General features: G+C 40.3%; 1 protein-coding gene across 1 annotated transcript in view; it reads right to left on the bottom strand.

The window, feature by feature from the left end:
- The window catches only part of GAK (cyclin G associated kinase), a 106,590-nt gene extending 87,223 nt beyond the window's left edge, over nt 1–19,367 (bottom strand). The window contains exon 1 of the mRNA XM_067463973.1: nt 18,992–19,367. Within this exon, the coding sequence (XP_067320074.1) occupies nt 18,992–19,133 (142 nt within the window). The 5' untranslated portion in view covers nt 19,134–19,367. The remainder of the gene's footprint in view (nt 1–18,991) is intronic.
- Nucleotides 19,368–20,908: the final 1,541 nt, after the last annotated feature.

Here is a 20,908-nt window from a genome sequence, read left to right as displayed (position 1 = left end):
AAAACCTGCCTTGAATTTAATACATAGAGTTGACTCATATGTGTGAATATTAGGAATTGCCATGGTGCTTCCTTAAAACTTGTTTGCCATAAGAATTTATCAAATATTTCCAAACTGGTCCCTGCCCTGGGTGGAATAGTATATAACACATCTCCATAAGCATATGGTGAAAAAATACAGATGCTTTTTCATTTATATCCAATCACCTTGCTGTAACGACTGATGTTCCAACCTAGTGCTGGCCCTGACAGTAGCAATGACCTATTTAGGGCCCTTCAACAGAGCCCTATATCCCAGAATATCAAGGCAGAAAATCCCACAATATCTGCTTTGAACTGGGTTATCTGATTCTACACTCAGAAAATGTGGGATTTCCTGTCTTGATATTCTGGGATATAGGGCTGTGTGGAAGGGCCCTCAGTTTGTCATGAGTAGCAATGTTTTGTTCCTCCAGGTTACAATACAGCATTAGGAATTCATTTAAATTCCCCCCACCCACCTGCTACTTACTCAACTTGTCTCCAGACAGAACCCGAGACGCGAATGCACTTCACCACCAAGTACCACTTCATTACCTCTTCTGAATAATTAGGATCGTTTAAGAATTGGGTGCTACATGCTGTAGAAGGCTGTTGTTGAAAGGAAAGCTAGGGGAGAAAGTTTTAAGATTACCTGCTACAATATCTGAGCCCTTACTTTGTAAAAAGGTAAAGGTTTTTCCTGACATTGTCTAGCTATCTCCAACTCTGAGGGGTGGGGCTCATCTCCATTCCCAAGCCAAAGAGCTGGCGTTGTCCATAGACACCTCCAAGGTCATGTGGCCAGCACGATTGCATGGAGCGCCGTTACCTTCCTGCAGAAGCAGTATCTATTGATTTACTCACATTTGCATGTTTTCGAACTGCTAGGTTTGCAGAAGCTGGGTCTAACAGCGGGAGTTCACCCCATTCCCCAGATTTGAACCACTAACCTTTTGGTCAGCAAGTTCTGAAGCTGAGCAGTTTAACCCGCTGTGCCACCATTGTATTGGAATGTAAATCTGTGCCCTCTGTGCAACTGAAATAAGTAATTCCCAAAGGCTTTTCCCTCTACTGGGCAAGATTATAATAGTTTTGTGCATTCTTTTTTGCTTGTTTTGTTGTGTTTGGGATTTTTGTTGAAAAAATTATTTGGGTGAAAAAATTCTTTTTGGAAAAAGCATCACCATATCTTTGCACATGTTTGCATGTTCTGCAAAAACACTGTTTTTCACAGGAAATATGTGTCTGGGCAAGCCAATTTTTCTCAAAACAATACTCAAATCTGAAAAATACAATGGCAATCAATCAATTTTTCACCATAAGGTGCCTTAATGTGTTAAGACACCTTTCCTCACTAAGAGATAAAATAATCACATTCCTATCTCCTTCAATCTTTGTTCTATATCTAATATTTTATTACTTGATGTATTAAAAGTTTAAAACAAAATGTGCAAGATTCTGAGAATGAACAAATGAAAACAGGCTTACCCAATGCTACTGAGCTTTCAAGGCTGAATAGGAGAATTAACCACAGGCAAGCCCCTCCTCTTTGAACACAAAGAGCTTAAAACAATTCATATCAAATGATACTCAACACTGCATTGTGTTCAAAAACACCACCATTTCATTCCCTACAAAAGCTTTAAGACTTTAATTTAGAGCCGCCAGCTCAACAGACTCCAGTGAGCCTCATAATTGATTCAACTGTTTCAAGAAAGCGCTGTAGTTTTATTTTATAAATATGAACACCCTAAAAAGCACTCTTATAAATGGATTGACAACTTGAACAGCTTTGTTATTTAAAATTGTTTATCCCATATTTAATTATCTGCTGTACAAAAGAGAAGCAGGCTGTTGATGAGAAGCTTGATCAAAATCTCCTTTAAAAACAGGGCTTGGGGTTGTTCTGCAGTTATTTCATCCAGATCCTTAAATCCACCCACTGAGCAATGCAGTTTTTAGGCACAGCTTGGAAATAACTACATTCCCATAATTTGTTTGCAGCAGAAAATTGTCGGCTATAATGGGCTACAGCTTGTTCTACCTGGAGATCTGCAGGATCCTGAGCCCATCTAATGGTTTAATTGTGAAGATATATTTTCTGCAATACATGAACAATTAAGGTAAGAAGTTAGAGAGACAGGGAAATTCCAACTGATGGATGATGCTCTACACAGACATATGTTGATATATGTCTGTGTAGAGGTAGTAGAAACCACAATAAGAAAAAGAATAGCAAAGACACACATTCTATAGATTTTACCAGTATTCATACAAGCAATAAGACTTCGGATCCATAGGACATGTTTCTATTCCCTCCAAGTATTTATTTATTTAAAACATTTATACCCCATCCTTCTCGACCTCCATGGAAGGACTCAGAACAGCTTCCAAACAGGCAACAATTCAATGCCAGACATAATATAAAACACGTAATAAATATATCCACAAAATTAAAATAATTCTAAATATACATTAAGAATCCGCTTGCCAATTTAAAATCACCAGAATTAAAATAATCATTCAAAGCAATCCAAGTCCGGTCCAATAAATCTTGTCTTTCCCAGTAAACAAACTATTCTGTGAACGCCTGATCCCATAACCAGGATTTAAGCTTCTTCCAGAAGGTCAGGGAGGAGGGGGGGTGGGATATCTAACCTCATTGGGGAGGGAGATCCACAGTCGAAGGGCCACTACGGAGAAGGCCCTGTCTCTCATCCCCACCAAATGTGACTATGATGATGGTGGGACTGAGAACAGGGCCTCCCCGGATGATCTTAAAGTCCTGGTTCATAGGGGGAGATAATAATAATAATAATAATAATAATAATAATAATAATAATAACTTTATTTATACCCTGCCACCATCTCCCCAACGGGGACTCGGGGCGGCTTACATGAGGCCAAGCCCAGACAACATATTACAGCAAAATAAAACCAAAAACTGTCCAATATGTTTGGACAGGTAAACTGGGCTGGAACCATCTATGAATGTGTATGATTTTCATGAAAAACAGATATTGGATTACTTTTTATATTATCAATTCATTAGTATGATGGCCACTTTCCCTCTATTTTCCCCCTTTTGCTGTTGTTATTTTCAAGTCATTTTCCAACTTATGGCAACTCTAAAGTGAACCTATCAGTGGGTTTTCTGAGGTTGGATCTATACTGCCCTATATCCCAGGATCCGATCACAGATTATCTGATTATCTGGCAATGTAGTGTCATAGAATCCAATTATAAACAGATAATCTGGAATCAGAACCTGTAATATAGAACTATGTACATCCAGCCTGAGGCCAAGAGTGTCTGATTTAGCCAGAGTCAGCCAGTTGTTTTCCATGGCAAAGCGTGATATCAAATCCTGGTCACAGTCCCCTTCTACACTGCCCTATAATCCAGATTATCAAAGTAGATAGTCCACATTATCTGCTTTGAACTGGATTATATGAGTCTAAAGGTAAAGGTAGTCCCCTGACATTAAGTCCAGTCATGTCTGACTCTAGGGGTTGGTGCTCATCTCCATTTCTAAGCCGAAGAGCCAGCGTTGTCCGTAGACACCTCCAAGGTCATGTGGCTGGCATGACTGCATGGAGCGCCGTTACCTTCCCACCAGAGCGGTACCTATTGATCTACTCACATTTGCATGTTTTCGAACTGCTAGGTTGGCAGAAGCTAGGGCTGACAGTGGAAGCTCACGCCGCTCCCCGGAATCGAACCTGCGACCTTTTGATCAACAAGCTCAGCAGCTCAGTGCTTTAACCCACTGTGCCACCGGGGGCTCCTTATATGAGTCTACATTGCCATATAATCCAATTCAAAACAGATAATCTGGATTTGATATGGCAGCATAGAAGAGACCATAGTCAAACGCTGAAAGTACTACACCATGCTGCTGCCTAAATGTCTATTCTGGAGGTTTTCTTTGGCTTCCAAATATGTTTCAGGGTGTATTGGGAGCCACACGTAGGAATGACTCTTCTCCAGGCTTCATTGCCTGACAGAAGCTGCTGTCTGTGGTATAAGCATGTTGGATCTTAGTCAACTAAGACACACAAGGAAATATTAGCAGTGACCACAGCGGGCAGTCATCTCCCTTCCCCAGTCCAGCTCTTTGTGCTTCTCAGCACAAAACAGTCTTCCTGTGAAAGGAAACATAGCCCTAAATCACTCAATGCTTGCTAAGGAGAAACCACTCTGGTAGACCAAGTGGGCAGGTGGCCACAAAGATAATAAATAGGCACCAATTGTTTTTGCAAGTTTCACTTCACATCAAAAAATGTATTCACAACATGGCTACTTCTGGAACTTCAGCCAGCTTTTTAACGGGTGGAATATATTGTTTCTGTAAAAAGGCACTTCAGATTCCAACATTTCATAATATGCCAATAAGCTTACATTGATGAATGTTGAGCTATTAAGAAGCTTAGGTAACACATTCTAAACTAACGCTCTCTATTCAAGCAAGCAACCGAATGCTTTGTTCTATAACAAAACATACCTCTAAATGTTACCGCAGTATGATTTTTATTACAGTATTTATATACCGCTTTTCTCACCCCAAGGGGGACTCAAAGCGGTATGACCACCACCACCACCACCACCACCCCCACCACCACCCCCCCCCCACCACCACCACCACTCTGTATCCATATAAGATACATTCCCAGACTTCTCATGGATAAATGTTTGGGGTTTTTTTCATGCCAGGAGCAGCTTGAGAAACTTGAGAAACTGCAAGTCACTTCTGGTGTGAAAGAACTGGCCATCTGCAAGGACACTGCCCAGGGGACGCCCAGATGTTTAATGTTTTACCATACTTGTGGGAGGCTTCTCTCATGTTACCACACTGGGAGCTGGAGCTGACAGAGGGAGCTCAACCCGCTCTCCCCAAATTAGAACCACTGACCTGTCGGTCAACAGTCCTGCCACCACAAGGATTTAACCCATTGTGACACCAAGGGTTTCATGGATAAGTAAAACCATGGATAACAGTGAACATTACTGAAATGAAGGACTCCTGCCCCAACATCTAAAAAGTGCCTAGAGGACATGAGTTAGTGAAACCTCGGATACCAGCCCCGTGGATATGGAGGTCGTGCTGTAAATCTTGTCTATTCACTTATTGAATGTATATTTCATCTTACTTGCAAAAATAGCATGTTTTTTTTTTTTCAGGACACCTATTTCGACATGCTATTTTTGGAGTTCCATCTGTCTCCCAAATGCTCTGCTCAGAATGGAATCCAGAATGGTCCCATTTCAAGCATGTGCTTGCTTCTGCTCATTGATTACTGGCTTGAACTGAATTTTATTTCTTCTGGTTTAGCTCCCGCTTATTCCAACTTATGAATGTTGCTCTACTTTGTTGTGGGCTATTAAGAAGCTGCGGAAATAGAAGTTCTCCTCCTTAGCATTACTAGGTTTGGGCCCCACAGGGCTAAGGAAACAATTAAAGAACGGATCTGGGACATATCTCTGAAGGATGACAGAGCTGGAATACAACAATTATTTATTTATTACTTATTTACTGTATTTATATACCGCTTTTCTCATCCGAGGGGACTCAAGGTGGTTTACAACATACTAATGGAAAAAAATTCAATGCCAACATACAGTACACAAAGAAATCATAGTAACGAATTACTACATATAACTATGAACTTAAAATCAATTAAAACCATTAAATATTAGACATACATAAAATGTAAACATTCAGACAAAGCATAAACATTAAAATCCCATGATCCAGAAATCATATATCACAGCCATTCCGAATTGCCATTGGACATGTTCCTTAATTATTCTTTGTTTATTGTTGTTCATTCAGTCATTTCCGACACTTCGTGACCTCATGGACCAGCCGACACCAGAGCTCCCTGTCGGCTGTCACCTCTCCCAGCTCCTTTGAAGTCAATCCAGTCACTTCAAGGATGCCATCCATCCATCTTGCCCTTGGTCGGCCCCTCTTCCTTTTTCCTTCCATTTTCCCCAGCATAATTGTCTTCTCTAAGCTTTCCTTTCTTCTCATGATGATGTGACCGAAGTACTTCTTCTTTGCTTCTACTATCCTTCCCTCCAATGAGCATTCTTTGTACTGCATTATTTATTAGCCAAAGGCTTGATCCCACAACCATATCTTAATTCTCTTTCTAAAGGTCAGGAGGGAGGGCACTGATCTAATATCGCTAGTGAAGGAGTTCACTACTGAGAAGACCTCGTCTCTCAGCTCCAACAACCACACTTGCAAGAGGGACGGGACTGAGAGCAGGACCTCTAAAGACGATCTTGTTACAGTAAGTTGTAGCAGGACCAAGTGTGTGTGTGTGTGTGTGTGTGTGTGTGTGTTGAAGAAAAACCTTATGATGGTAATTATTATGTGCAGCTGGAAATGTAGGTCAACCAGCAATCTTGGACCGCACTCAATAGGGTATAACTGTATTGGTTTTTGGAATACAGTTCTGGAGAGCTTTTTCTCTGAGGGGATCTATGTTCAAAGGCTCTGCTCTAAGGAGCAGGCTGGAGAGAAGTCATTATGCTACTCTAAAGGAGGATATGGTAAAATAGCTGTTTGCTCAAAGTTTATGTTTTGCTTTCTCATTTGACTTAAGATGAAGATGCCTCATTTTGTATTACTTACAAAGACTATGTAAGTTTCTTGCACTGTTTTTGTATGCAACATTGAAAGTTTGTGTTTCATCTCTGCTATTAAGAGTAAAGATTTTCTGTTCATTTCTACTGCTTGCTGTGTAACAGATCTTGATCTCCGTGATGGTTCATAAAGGGAGATATGTTCTTACAGATAAGCTGGGCCAGAACTGTTTAGTGCTTTATAGGCTAAAGCCAGCACTTTGAATTGTGCTTGGTAGCAGAATGGCAGGAATTCCTGTAGGAAGAGTAACAACAGCTAGAATTTTCTTTTACACACCTTTACATACTTAATAATGTTAAATATTGCAGAGCCTTTACTCTGGCCATTTTAACATTCTACCATCTGCTCTACTGGAAGAGATACTTATAAATCCCCTAAGTGCATTATATCTGCCTTTGCCAGTCTGTCATGGTTGAGACTGCGAACCACAAATTACCTCTACTATAAGGGCATTTGTTCCCAAGTAACAGACTCAATTTTGATGCAATTCTTGGCAGGGCCGATTATTTTTTACTTCTCAGTTCTTTTAGATTCTTTCAAAGAACCAATTGTGAAGGCTGCCAAGTTTTGTAATTTAGTATACTCTACAAGTAGTAAGCTGAACAAACCCCATTATTATATGTCTCAGTTGCCACCCATGTATATACACAGGGTTTTTTTTTTTTTGTATTTTCTTTAGTATTGATTTTTATTGCCTTACAGTCATTTGGTTTGTGTCTAATCTGTAAGAGTAAAAAGTATGTTGTTGTTGGCTTTGAATACTGTTACCTGTTCCTGGCACCCTGGAAGAGTGTGTGTTCTGATCTGCTACATCAGGTAGCTTGAGATGCATGAAACTAAGTTTAAAAGGGCATTTGTCAACTCATCCAGAAGATGTGTGTCAAGATCAAAGCTAATGCTAACCACATCCATTCATTCGTAAAGAAAAAAGAAAATGTGAAAGTACTTATGGGTTTTGAATATTAAGGAAATGATTGGAATAGGAAAGTAAAATAGAGAAGTCATTTAAGATAAGTAGTTAATGGAATGCAAATAATATTTCCTTCATATGGGATGTCATTTTTTATTTTATGGTTATAGTTTTTAGATGGGGGTGGGGGGAAGTACTTTTAAAGAATGTACTGGTGATGTTTTTTGTTGTTCTGTCGTATTTGTTTTTTTAATTGCTGACTTTACAAACTGTATAATAACATTTATATTGCTGAGGAAAATAATAAAAATATATTTTAAACTAGCTGTCCCCTGCCACACATTGCTGCAGCCCACATGGGGGTTCTGTGTGGGAGGTTTGGCCCAATTCTATCGTTGGTGGGGTTCAGAATGCTCTTTGACTGTAGGTGAACTATAAATCCCAGCAACCACAACTCCTAAATGTCAAGATTCTATTTCCCCCAAACTCCACCAGTGTTCACATTTGGGCATGTTGAATATTCTTGTAGAGTTTGGTCCAGATCCATCATTGTTTGAGTCCACAGTGATCTCTGGATGTAGGTGAACTACAACTCCAAAACCAAAGGACAGTGCCCACCAAACCCTTCCAGTATTTTCTGTTGGTCATGGGAGAACTGTGTGCCAAGTTTGGTTCAATTCCATCATTGGCGGGGTTCAGAATGTTCTTTGATTGCATGTAAACTATAAATCCCAGCAACCACAACTTCCAAATGACAAAATAATTTTTTTAGTGAAGGACATATATTGGGTTGTTAGGTGTCTTGTGTCCAAATTTGGTGTCAATTCATCCAGTGGTTTTTGAGTTCTGTTAATCCCACAAACGAACATTACATTTTTATTTATATAGATAAAGTTGAGAGCTATTCACAATAAATGCTAACTGGAGCCTACAAGTCAATAAGAACATAACAATGGGTAATTGCTCACTGCCTCGCTTATATACTTGCCAGAGGTATGTCACAAGCTATGACTGCAAAGATGTTCCCAGATTACATGGACTATGTTCTTACTCAAAAAGGCAACTTTAATACAAACTCATCTTTCCACTCAAATAAAAGTTATTATATCCAAAATTCAAAAAATAAAAGACACCTCTGAGGACTCTTTGAGCAACTGATTTTTTAAATAGAGGCCATCTTATCTATAAAATATTTCAAACAATGGCAATCAATACTTAAAAGCTCCCTCAAGATCCAATTTTCTCAATTCACTTGCAAAAAGACTTGCATAAAGGTTCCTGTCTTCCAGGTTGCCTATCAGATGCCTGAAACCCCTCTGCAACTCCATCCATAGAAAGGCAGCAACAACAGGGGAGTATCTAGTTCCTGGTAACTTGATAAAGATCTCAATGGCTTCTTAAATTCTAGGTTATGACCTCTTTCTCTATTCTGTAGTTTTTCAGCAGTAGTTGAAGAGTGATGCTAAAAGTCCCTCTCACGAAGATATGCCACCACTATGTGTGTATTAGTTACAACTGCTACTCTGGGGCCAGAGTGAAGAGAGGGGCCAGGAAGACAGCTCCAACTTGTCTCCTGTGCTATGCTAATAATATAATATAATATAATATAATATAATATATTGTATATACATATAATGTTGATAATATGATAATGTATTACCATATAATACTACTACTAATATATTATAATTATATATTTTATATTACATGTAATATTAATTATAATATTACAGTATAATAGTATAGTACAATTTAGTAAAATATAATACTAATATTGTGCTATGATAATATAATATATTGTATTTACATATTACTTGTAAGTCATTCTGAGTCCCCTTCTGGGTGAGAAGGGTGGCATATAAATGTCGTAAATAAATAAATAAATATTTCTAAGTGCCCTGTCTTTTGTAGTCTGAGCTACTGCAGCACTTCCTTATGAGTCACCAATTCCCTATTAACAAGAATAATGACAGCTAAAAACAAGCACACTTCTCTCTGCAATAAAACCACCCATTTATAGAATTAGTGGGAAATATTTGGGGTTAGTAAAATAAGGAGCACTCAACCCCTTCAAGGTTTTGGAAGAGCACTATATGGTAGCAATGCAGTGCTTTGCAGTTTGGAGTATAGCTCCCATTGCTTCCATCTCCCCAATAGAGATTACCATCAGATCACCAGAGACTGATGATTGTCTTCCAGGGGCAGAGTCTTGGTGGTGGGTCCATAAGTGACTGTAGAGACCTATTCTTGATCCACATGGTCTTTCACAGTAAGGACATACATTTCCAGCTGGAAGACATTCTCAACAAGGGTTTGCTTGATGCACCTTCCCCTCAGGACACGTCTCCCTTTTGCTCTCTGTTTGTGATCCCTCAAAATCCATAGCACCGTAAGTAACAGTTGACCTCCAATTATAATGCTCATAGGAGACCAGAATAGTATAAACATTTATCTGGAACTGCATAGTCCATTGATAGTAATAAACATAAATTCCATGTTGTCATGCACTAAAACACCTTTGGGCTAATGTGATGCTAGTCATGAGGGCTTTTTTTCTTCTCACCTAGACCTTTTCCTCTTATTTGTTGATCTGCTGTTTTCTATGACAGCCTTAATCATTAAATGTTATGTTTGTTCTGCATCCAAACGTTAACTATAGGTAAGATTAACCAATAGTCCCAGCACAAGTAGGGTCTGAAGCTGGCTTGCAAACTTTGCCTAATGTGAAGCACATCTCTCCTTTATGGTGGGGTGAAAGGCATCACGGAGAAAGACCATGGAAATATGAAGGGAAAACAGGGTAGCCAGCCAGTGTTAATATCTAGAGGCCAACCAGAGAGCTCAGAAGCAATGCAGAAGCTTTAAAAAGTGTTAAGAAAACTCCTCTGAAATTCTGCAGATGTTTATGTATTCCTTGCATGAAAAATTCCCTACATCAAAATAACTGGAAGACACTTCGACATATAAGATCAGAGAGCTACCCAAATGCAAATGTCAGTTTACACGCACAAGTCACATGTCAGGTCATTAATCTTAATTGAACATGTTCTTTTATTTTAGATATTACTATCTTCAAAGTGAAACTTTGAGAGCATTAGGTCTAAAATAAGCCGATTTCCCCCCAAATGGCAAGCATGAAGATTTTGCTGACTGAGATACTAGGGTTGAGAAGAATCAGCACTATTTTGTCATGGATGTTATTCCTTTGCTCAGGTATTGTCCTTTCACACATCAGGAGGATGACAAACAGAAATACAGGAAATTTATACCCAATCTTTAGAGAGTAATACTATTTAAACAATCAAGGGCTCCTCTACACCTGATACAGAATGGAATGAAAAAATACTGCAAAAGAACACATTTGTACTAAATGTGGAAAAATCCACATTTCTAAAAGTTGTGTGCCTTAAGAACATTTGATTTCAGGCAAACCTATTATGGACTTGCCCAACATCACTCAGGATTTACATGGTTGAGCAGGGATTTGAATCCCAGACTCCATAGTCCAAAACTCAAAACATTGGCTAATACGTTTCAAAATACAAACACTTCTTTTTTTAAAAAGTTGTACTTGAAGCAACTCAGTACATTAATAAATAGGTTCCCCCAAAACTTGTTGTCTGCATAGGCTTGTTTATTAACAGGTAAGTAGGAAAGGATCCAAACAAGCTATTTAAAAAAAGTAAAGACAGCTGAAAACTTTGAAGGAAAAAAATTCTAAAGGAAATCTGTAAGTTCACAACTAGTTGCATTCTTAAGCAGCAACACATTTCCATTCCCTCCCTCTAAAGGGCAACAGGTCCACTTTTACAATGAGTAATATACATGGTCAGGTTATGATGACCTCTGTTACTTACATCCTTAGCAACCACCCAACCTTATCAATCTTTTTGGTAGACTTTCCAACTAGTTGGAGCACTTGACACACAATTCAGTTATATTATGGGGTAGTCAGTATCATGCATCAGTAAAGTAGAAGGATTTCGTGGCACCATAAAGAGGACCAAATTCATTATAGCTTGGGTTTCCAAAGACTACAGCCACCTTCATCAGATGCATGAGTTATCAGCTTTAAGTATATACAGTACACCAGGTTAGGAATGGGATTATCAGCAAAAAAAAAAATGTCACTGCAAATATTATTAAGTACATAAAATATTTGCAGTGATAATTTTTCTGATACTCTTGACTTTACAGTATACAGTCTCCCATCTTGACTATGTGTGGTGCATTGTCTAAAATTCTGCATAATCCTCCCTCTATGTGTCTGACAAGATAGGCTGCAGCTAATGACAGTTTCTGCTATAATAGTTACCTTTAAGGTGTCACAGAACATTTTTCCCGATACAATGAACCAACAAGTCTACTAGAACCAAAGAGTATCAGAAGCTGCAGAACACATATTGGTATGGTTAGTGAAGCTATAGCACATACCTTATTTCCTATGCCAAAAACTAAGACAGTTGCACAAGTTGTATTGATCACCAAAGTGTTTCACAGAACTCTATTATGGGACACATTTCTATATTCATTAAAAATTGAAAAGTTTCATCTTTGTTTTAAAACCAATGTGCAAAATGTAAAAATAGGAACAATATTTTGTGGAATAACAATTTCAAAGCAGATTTTCCCCTCCACCTTGCAAAGAGATCTATAAAATACATTGAGAACTGTCCCCGAATTACAAACATTCGGCCTTGATATGACTCCTTGTTACAAAAGGGGTGAGACAACAGGAAGTGAGAGGAGATCTACCCCTTGGAAGGGAAATACACTCCTGGAAGAGTTATCATGGGGAAAGGGTGTCTCCACTGAAACTTTATCTTCAATCCTAGTTTCCATGACAACCCAACATTTTCAAAATCCAATTCTCACTGTAATAGATCCTTTCTATGACTTTATTTTTATAAATCTGAAAAGATTTTGTGAAGAATGGAACCATGGACAAAAGTGGATCTGATCTGAAGTAAGGAAGAAACTGTCTTTATTATCATTAGGACATAATCAAAAGTAACACTCAAGGCTATGTCATGCACTGTTGAGGAACGTCTTTATTAGAAACAAACAAAATAGATCATAGACATTCAAGACTAAAGGCTGTTATCTACAATATGCACATCACACCAACACAGCAGGAGACATCAGCCTTCTATACACATTGTTGGCATGTTTTCTGAAATAACACTGAATGCCTATCCTACATACATTGCAAACTCTTCTGAACAGACTTGATGTGCCTCAACACAAATGGAAATGCAGCTCAATGCCATATATCAGTACTTTTGATTATGCCCGGGCCAGGACAACTGAAATTGAAAAGAAAATCTTATGGGAAACACTGAGGACAGAGTACACTCTGAAAAGCTTCAGCCACCTTAAGCACTTTTAATTTTTAACTAAATATTCTCAATGAACTTTCTGTTTAGGATTCAGGTTACCTGGGGCAATACACTTTCATAGAAAGGAGGTCATTTCTAGATTTATGCATCCAGCCAATTTCTGTTCGAACAGGCAAATGATGACTAAAACTGATTGCATACCATGCTTAACAATGCTTATGAAAGAGAAGAGGAGCCAAGGTTATCTTCTTCTTTCTCCATTTCTTTCTGTTTTGTGCTGGAAGGCGCTGAACAAACTGCACTCTGGCACCACAAGATGCAGAGCCAACCTTAAAAAATGGGGCTACAAAGTGGAATCCTCGACATGCGAGTGTGGAGAAGAGCAAACCACTGACCACCTGCTGCAATGCAACCTGAGCCCTGCCATATGCACAATGGAGGACCTTCTTGCGACAACACCAGAGGCACTTCAAGTGGCCAGATACTGGTCAAAGGACATTTAATCAACTACCAAGCTTGCAAATTTTGTGTTTTATCTGTTGTTTGTTTTGTTCTGTTAGAAATGTAATACAATTGTCGGGTTGCCCCTGACACGATAAATAAATAATACTAAAAGATTATGAAGGCAACTGCTGTTTACCTTGCCGGTTTTAAGCAGGCATGTATGCTAGAGTAGGGTCAAATAGAAGAAAATCCCATACTTTCCCAACTCATGTTATATAGCAGTGGTTACTCTAGACATACTGCTACAATGTGACGCTAAAAACTGGTTGGCCAAAGGAGGAGGAACAGTGGAAGCAGGGTAAGCATTTAAAATATTTGTAAAAGGATGCTTACCAGCAATCCCTAACTTGCTAAAAAGCATTGGTCTATACTGTAAGTTTGGCTACCAAAATGGAAATCAAAAGAAATGTGAAGCTTTAGGAATGCAAAATCATCACCGGATGCATTTTAGAAACTTTCAGGTGGCTTTTAGAAGTTTCAAACTGAAGTTGATCTGCCAGTTTCATGGATTTTGTTATCTGCAAGTTTGTAGCTACCACTTAAATAGCTCTCTCCTCCTTTTCTCTTCAATCTCCAGTCCTTGCAACAAAGCCATCCAGGTTTTAAACTGAATTCCAGCACATCAACCTCCTTGCCCCACTCCCCTGCTTCCCTCAACACAATCCCCTGCTCTTTCAACAGACACCAGTTCTTTCAGTCTAATTCCTCTCAAGCTTGGTTGGAAAACGTTTAAAATCTGGATGCCTCTATTGGAAGGACGGAACATTAAGGAAAGGGAATTGGGAGGAAGAAGAGTAGGCAAACAGGTTGGTGAGCTAGAAAGAAAATTATAATCTGCTTGTGTGGTCCTAATGGTCCTACAGCATGCATGGGGGGGGGGGGGAGATAGCGCATGTACAGTGTTTCCAATTTTGCAGACATCCTATCCCCCCAAAAAACAAAATCAAATGTGGAGGGTTGTGTTTTATTTACTTATGTAAGACCTATTTGACCTGAAATTTGCATTTCTCGTGTGCATAGTGTCTACTTTTACAAAGCAAGTTTATTGAAATATGTTAAACTGCTCTGTGTGTGTGAGAGAGGGTGTGTGTGTGGTGCAGAACACATTCCTGTGTTTTCCATGTTATTTCTGCCTCCAGTCGCAAATTTTCTGCTAAAGAAGCAATGCTGAGAAACCCATCTACTTTACTGACTGATATAAACCTGTACTAGTTCCACACATGGGAATTTTCTGATTGATAAAATCCTGTATTAGCCACTTTTCTTCACAGTTACTTTTCTTCACAGCAGGCCTGAAAGAAAAGTAACTGGACAGGGGCACATTAAAGACGAGGATCTTACTTGTCAATTTCTCAAAAAGAACGGAAGAGGAGGGAAAAGACTGTACTTGATCCTGGGAAGAGAACATAACAAAATTATTGAACTGGTGAGAGCCAGTTCAGGAATTTTGTTATGAAAAGCACTCCCATATCTAAGCAGCAAAAGCCAAGTCTCTCAGATGCAAAATTATAACTCCGAGGTGATGACAGGGATGAGGTGGGAAGAAAAACCTATAAACACGTATGTCAATGCCATCTAACAGGTGTCTAGAGAACAAATGTGACCCAAATCACTCTATATTGCAGCTACCATTAAACTAAGAGAACAAGGACCACAGACATCGCTATAGGAGCAATACAAGTAACTGTATTTCTCTATTCTAAGATGGTATCAAATTGTAAGATACACACTAAATTCAGTAACATCAAGCGATATAGATATATACACACACATGCACATAACCTGTTATTCTAATAGATATTTCGGGGGGGGGGGGGAGGAGAGTATGTATTTGGCCCCATCTACACTGCCATATAATGCCATGTAAATGGAGCCTTAGAACTGAAGGAGAGTAATGGCGCAAGCAGTTACTATACATCATAACAATACTGTTCAATTTTTACCCAACTCAATATGACCTTCAGGGAAATATCTGAAAGTCTAAATAGTTACACAATTACAAAAATTAAAAAGGTGTAAAATATTCAGGAGATTTCTCAAGCCTGAAACAGAAGGATAATGCCTAAGGGCCTTATCTCTGCTTTACACATAGCTTGTGTCCCTAGATTAGTTCAGAGAGATACACCCACTTTGTTCAAGCACCTTTCAATACAGATTGCATGTGGAGGAAAGTGCATAGATACATATCAAGCGAATCTTCCGTCATATTTTAGTTTCAGAGCACTGTTTCTTCCTAACCCAAGGAAACACCAGAAGACATTAGGAAGACTTTGCCTGCTGAACTGACTGATATGCAGTCCCAAACGCAAGCCAAAGATGAACAACTCTCATACCCCAGCAGTTATCCTTTCCTCTCTTTCTCTTTGACCCACACATTAGAAAGGAAGGGGAGGTTACTTTTCCATTCTGAACTGAGCAAATTATGGCACTCTAGATATTGGTGCCCTGAAGCTCTCAGGATCCCTCATCACCGACTCTGCTACTACTAAGAGTTGTAGTGTCGCAATATCCGGCGGACCACAAGTGGTTCATCATTGCTTTAATTAGTCTGCCCAGCTCAGTATCATTATACCTGCCATTAACATCAACACACAAGAATGTATAAGTCAGTTTTCATTCCTTAACTCCAGGCCAAGAATTGTTTGGCCTGTTACATTTCTGTATATTAAACAATTGAAGACACAGGCTCCTTCCACGTAGTTGAATAAATTCCTACATTACCTGCTTTGAACTGGAATATATGGCAGTGGGGACTCAGATAACCCAGTTCAAAGCAGATATTTTGGGATTTTCTGCCTTGATATTCTGGGTTATATGGCTGTGTGAAAGGGCCGTCAGCAGTCAGAACAGGAAAACAAGTAGGCAAACATTCATATATCTCTGGAAACCAGTAACATCTTCTTGACCATGGAGCAAAGAGAAAAACATGATTTTTTAAAAGGGAAAACAGCCACATATGTTAGGCTGTAACACCATGGCACCACCTTTTTAAAAACTCAATTATGGTTCCATCAATATGGCCAAAGGACATTTAATAATTAATAGGTAAGTTTTGGGAATTTATTTTATTTTCTCCTCGGGAAGTGTTTGGCTTTTCATAAGCCACAAACTATGCTTGGCATTGTCTTTCTCCCGTCTCCTTCCTTTTTAGTTTTCTTCCAAACAAATTTGCCTATTTTTCTATGGTAATCCCACAGCAAGAGATTACCAGAAACTCGAGCAACTGGCAAAAATGTTGAAGAAACAATACTTTAAATAAAAATTAAAATAAATGTATAATACAGTAGAACTGTTTTGTATTAAGTGTATTTTTATTTGTCTTTGTTTTCAATGGCTGTATTTCAATATTAATATCAAATCAATACAAAGTTTAGTGAATTGTATAGTGATAATAATAAAAATAAAATTATTTGTAACCCAGCCTTTCTCCCCAAGTGGACTCAGGACGACTTACATAAAACGAAATGACAAACATTCAATGCTAAGTACAATGTCAAGATAAAACAAACAAACAGTCCGATTAAAATAGACAGATTTAAAACACACCAATAGAAGAAAAATAAAATAACTGGCTAAAACAGTTGTTCTCAACCTGTGGGTACTCCAATGTTTTGGCCTTTAACTCCTAGAAATCCTAACAGCTGGTAAACTGGCTGGGATTTCTGGGAGTTGTGGGCCAAAACACTTGGGGACCCACAGGTTGAGAACCACTGGGCTAAAGCATTATCAACCAGGACAGTGAGTTATTGGGCCAGTTTTCAATTAATAATAATAATGATGATAATGATAATAATCTTTCTTTATACCCCGCCACCATCTCCCCAATGGGGACTCAGGGCGGCTAACATGAGGCCAAGCCCTTTAAAATACAATACAACACACACAAAAAAAAATACAGAATATAAGAAACAAAATGTATCAGAAAATAAATTTACAATAACGAAGTAAAATAATAAAGCAAATTCACACAATAAAATCAAACAGGGTGAGAAGGCCAAATGGACGAGATAAAATGATAAAACCCTGGGTGAGGTAGGAATAGAAAATATGTAAGTGAGGGGAGCTCAAGAAAATGAAATTGGGGTATGGCTTTCAGTTTAGAATGGGGGAAAAATGAATCATAGGGGCAGCACTATAGATGAGGCAACACAAATGGGATGGTCACTCTCCACTCTCCAATTGCAACTCTGACGCACTCAGAAACTACATTTAACTGGCATCTGCCAATCCCAATGGGTGCCAAGGGTTAACTGAGAATCTATATTTCTTTTTTATTCCTGTAAGTACCAAAAAAGTAAATAAATAACTAAAGGGGGGGGGGGGAGCAAGAGACACCAATCTGGCATCTTTGAATTTCTGATGCACTTTGTAAATGACTGTGTCTGTTGTTTTTAGCACAGGATAATCCGTTGGCTATGGCTGGATCTACACCAGGTATGGGCAAACTTTGGTCCTGCAGGTGTTTTGGACTTCAACTCCCACCATTCCTAACAGCCGGTAGGCTGTTAGGAATGTTGGGAGTTGAAGTCCAAAACACCAGCAGGGCCAAAGTTTGCCCATACCTGTTCTAAGGTGACCCTGTCATAGGATTTTCCTATCAGGAATTATCCAGAGGGGCTTCCTGCATCCCTCTCTACCTTCCAATGGATTATATGAGTCTACACTGCCTTATAATCCACTTCAGAGCAGATAATCTTCCTACGAACCCACTAGGAATTTGAGATTGTCGGAGGAGGCCCTGCTCTCGATCCCGCCTGCTTCGGAAGCACATTTGGCGGGGATAAGAGACAGGGCTTTGTCTGTGGTGGCCCCTTGGCTGTGGAACTCCCTGCCTAGGGATATTAGATCAGCCTCTGCCCTCCTGACCTTTCGAAAAAGAGTAAAAACTTGGCTCTTCGAGCAAGCATTTGGAACCTCAGGATAAATAGACAAAACTTGAATCGGAAAATGACCCAGGAATGGCCTAGACGATGGAACGGATGAGGATTTGAAGAAGAGGACATAGTTTTATAAATGTTTATTATTCATTGTCTTTATGTTTAAATGTATTGCAATGTTTCTTTTTGCTTTATCAATGTACGTATTTGATGGCATCGAATTGTGCTGACTGTGTATGTCAATCTGAGTCGCCTTTGGGCTGAAATGGGCGGGATAGAAATAATAAATAAATAAATCCATTCAGAAACTGGATCATATGGCACAGATGGGGCCTGTATTTACAATGTCGAAAGAGCAGGATTGGACTCCACCTTAACTGCCATGAATGACTCGGATCTTGGGAGTTATAGCTTTACAAGGTCTTACAAGGTCTCAGAGAGCAGGTGCCTCACTAAACTACCAATCCCAAGATGCCATAGCATTGAGCGATGCCAGTTAAGAAGAGACACTGGGGTTTTCTCTTTGGGATGCCCTAATCGTTGTTTTAATTCTAAGTAGGTAATACAAATACATTAAAGAAGGAATCGGGGGGGTCCTTTGGCCTCAGAATCCCTTCCCCAGTTGAGCCCCAGAGGCCTTCTTGTGGCCCTTCGCTCTCCCTCCTGCTCCTTTCCATGGGGCCCACCTTCAGCGATGACCTTCTTGATCCGCAGCTTCATCTCGCCCATCTCCACCACTTGCCCCACGAAGTCATTCTGGTCCCGGCTGGCGGCGCCCAGGGAGCCCGGCCCGGCCAGGAACTCCAGCGCCGACTGGAGCAGAGACATGGCCGCCAATGTCAAGCCCAGCGGCGGCAGCGAAAGGAGATCTCACCCTCCGGCCCCGCCAGGCAGGGGCCTTCTGCCTCTCCGGCCTCTCACGCCGCCAAGTCCAGCCCCTCCCGGCCACCGTAGCCCCCCTCTCCTCCGGCCCGCGCCGAAACCATTTCCGCCAACGTTGTTCGTCAGAGGAGAGAGAGCGCGCAGGCGGACCGCCCACTTCCCCCTCTGTGGCCACGCCCCTCGCCTCGGAATTCCACGCCCCCTTCTGTCTGTGAACATAGATCCAAAGTTACAGAAGTCACTACGCAGTAGGAATACATGGTATTTCTCTATTTGAATGTATGTCTATTAGAATCATAGCGTTGGAGAGGCCAATGCAGGAAAGGCACAGCAAAAGCAGCCCTGACAGATGAGAGCAGTACGTGTGAAAAAGATCTTGGAGTCATCGTGGACAACAAGTTAAACATGAGCCAACAATGTGATGTGGCGGCAGAAAAAGCCAATGGGATTTTGGCCTGCATCAATAGGAGCATAGTGTCTAGATCTAAGGAAGTAATGCTACCCCACTATTCTGTTTTGGTTAGACCACGCCTGGAATATTGTGTCCAATTCTGGGCACCACAATTCAAGAGAGATATTGACAAGCTGGAATGTGTCCAGAGGAGGGCGACTAAAATGATCAAGGGTCTGGAGAACAAGCCTATGAGGAGCGGCTTAAGGAGCTGGACATGTTTAGCCTGAAGAAGAGAAGACTGAGAGGAGATATGATAGCCATGTATAAATATGTGAGAAGAAGCCACAGGGAGGAGGGAGCAAGCTTGTTTTCTGCTTCCCTGGAGACTAGGACGCGGAACAATGGCTTCAAACTACAAGAGAGGAGATCCCATCTGAACATGAGGAAGAACTTCCTGACTGTGAGAGCCGTTCAGCAGTGGAACTCTCTGCCCCGGAGTGTGGTGGAGGCTCCTTCTTTGGAGGCTTTTAAACAGAGGCTGGATGGCCATCTTTCAGGGGTGATTTGAATGCAATATTCCTGCTTCTTGGCAGGCGGTTGGACTGGGTGGCCCATGAGGTCTCTTCGAACTCTTTGATTCTATGATTCTATGTCCATCCAGCCATCTTGGCTTATTTGAGAGTGGGAGGATTTATTAATTTTTTCTTGTAGACTGCTAACTTACTTAGGCGATCCCTCATAGTCTGAGGATGATGGTCCTCCAAGATCAGTGTCCTGGCAGTGGGTTTGTAGGTAACTGTGGAGCCCTATTCTTGACTTGCATGTTCTCCCACAGTGAACAGTCTAAGAGGTGCCAATGCTTTGACCGGAGGTGCTTCCATGATGTCTTGAACTTGTTCTTCCACCAGAAAAACACATTCAAGACATCATGGAAGCACCCAGTATGCTGATGACAATGTTGTCTGTGCGCATTCAGAAGACCTACAAGCCACTCTAAACACCTTTGCAGAAGCATACGAGAAGCTCAGCCTGTCATTGAACATCAAAAAAACCAAAGTGCTGTTACAGCAGTCACCGCCAGTCTCTTTCCAATGCCAGAGATACAGCTTAATGGTGTAACATTAGAAAATGTTAACCATTTCCACTACCTTGGCAGCCACCCCTCCACCAAAATCAACATCGACACCGAAATACAACACCGCCTGAGCTCTGCGAGTCCAGCATTTTTCCGAATGAAGCAGAGAGTGTTTGAGGACCGGGACATCCGAAGGCATACCAAGGTGCTTGTTGATAAAGCTATTGTCTTCCCAACCTTGCTATATGCCTG

Source organism: Anolis sagrei, chromosome 2, assembly GCF_037176765.1.
Source record: "Anolis sagrei isolate rAnoSag1 chromosome 2, rAnoSag1.mat, whole genome shotgun sequence".
NCBI classification, from domain to species: domain Eukaryota; kingdom Metazoa; phylum Chordata; class Lepidosauria; order Squamata; family Dactyloidae; genus Anolis; species Anolis sagrei.
This window is presented reverse-complemented; position numbering and strand designations above follow the sequence as displayed.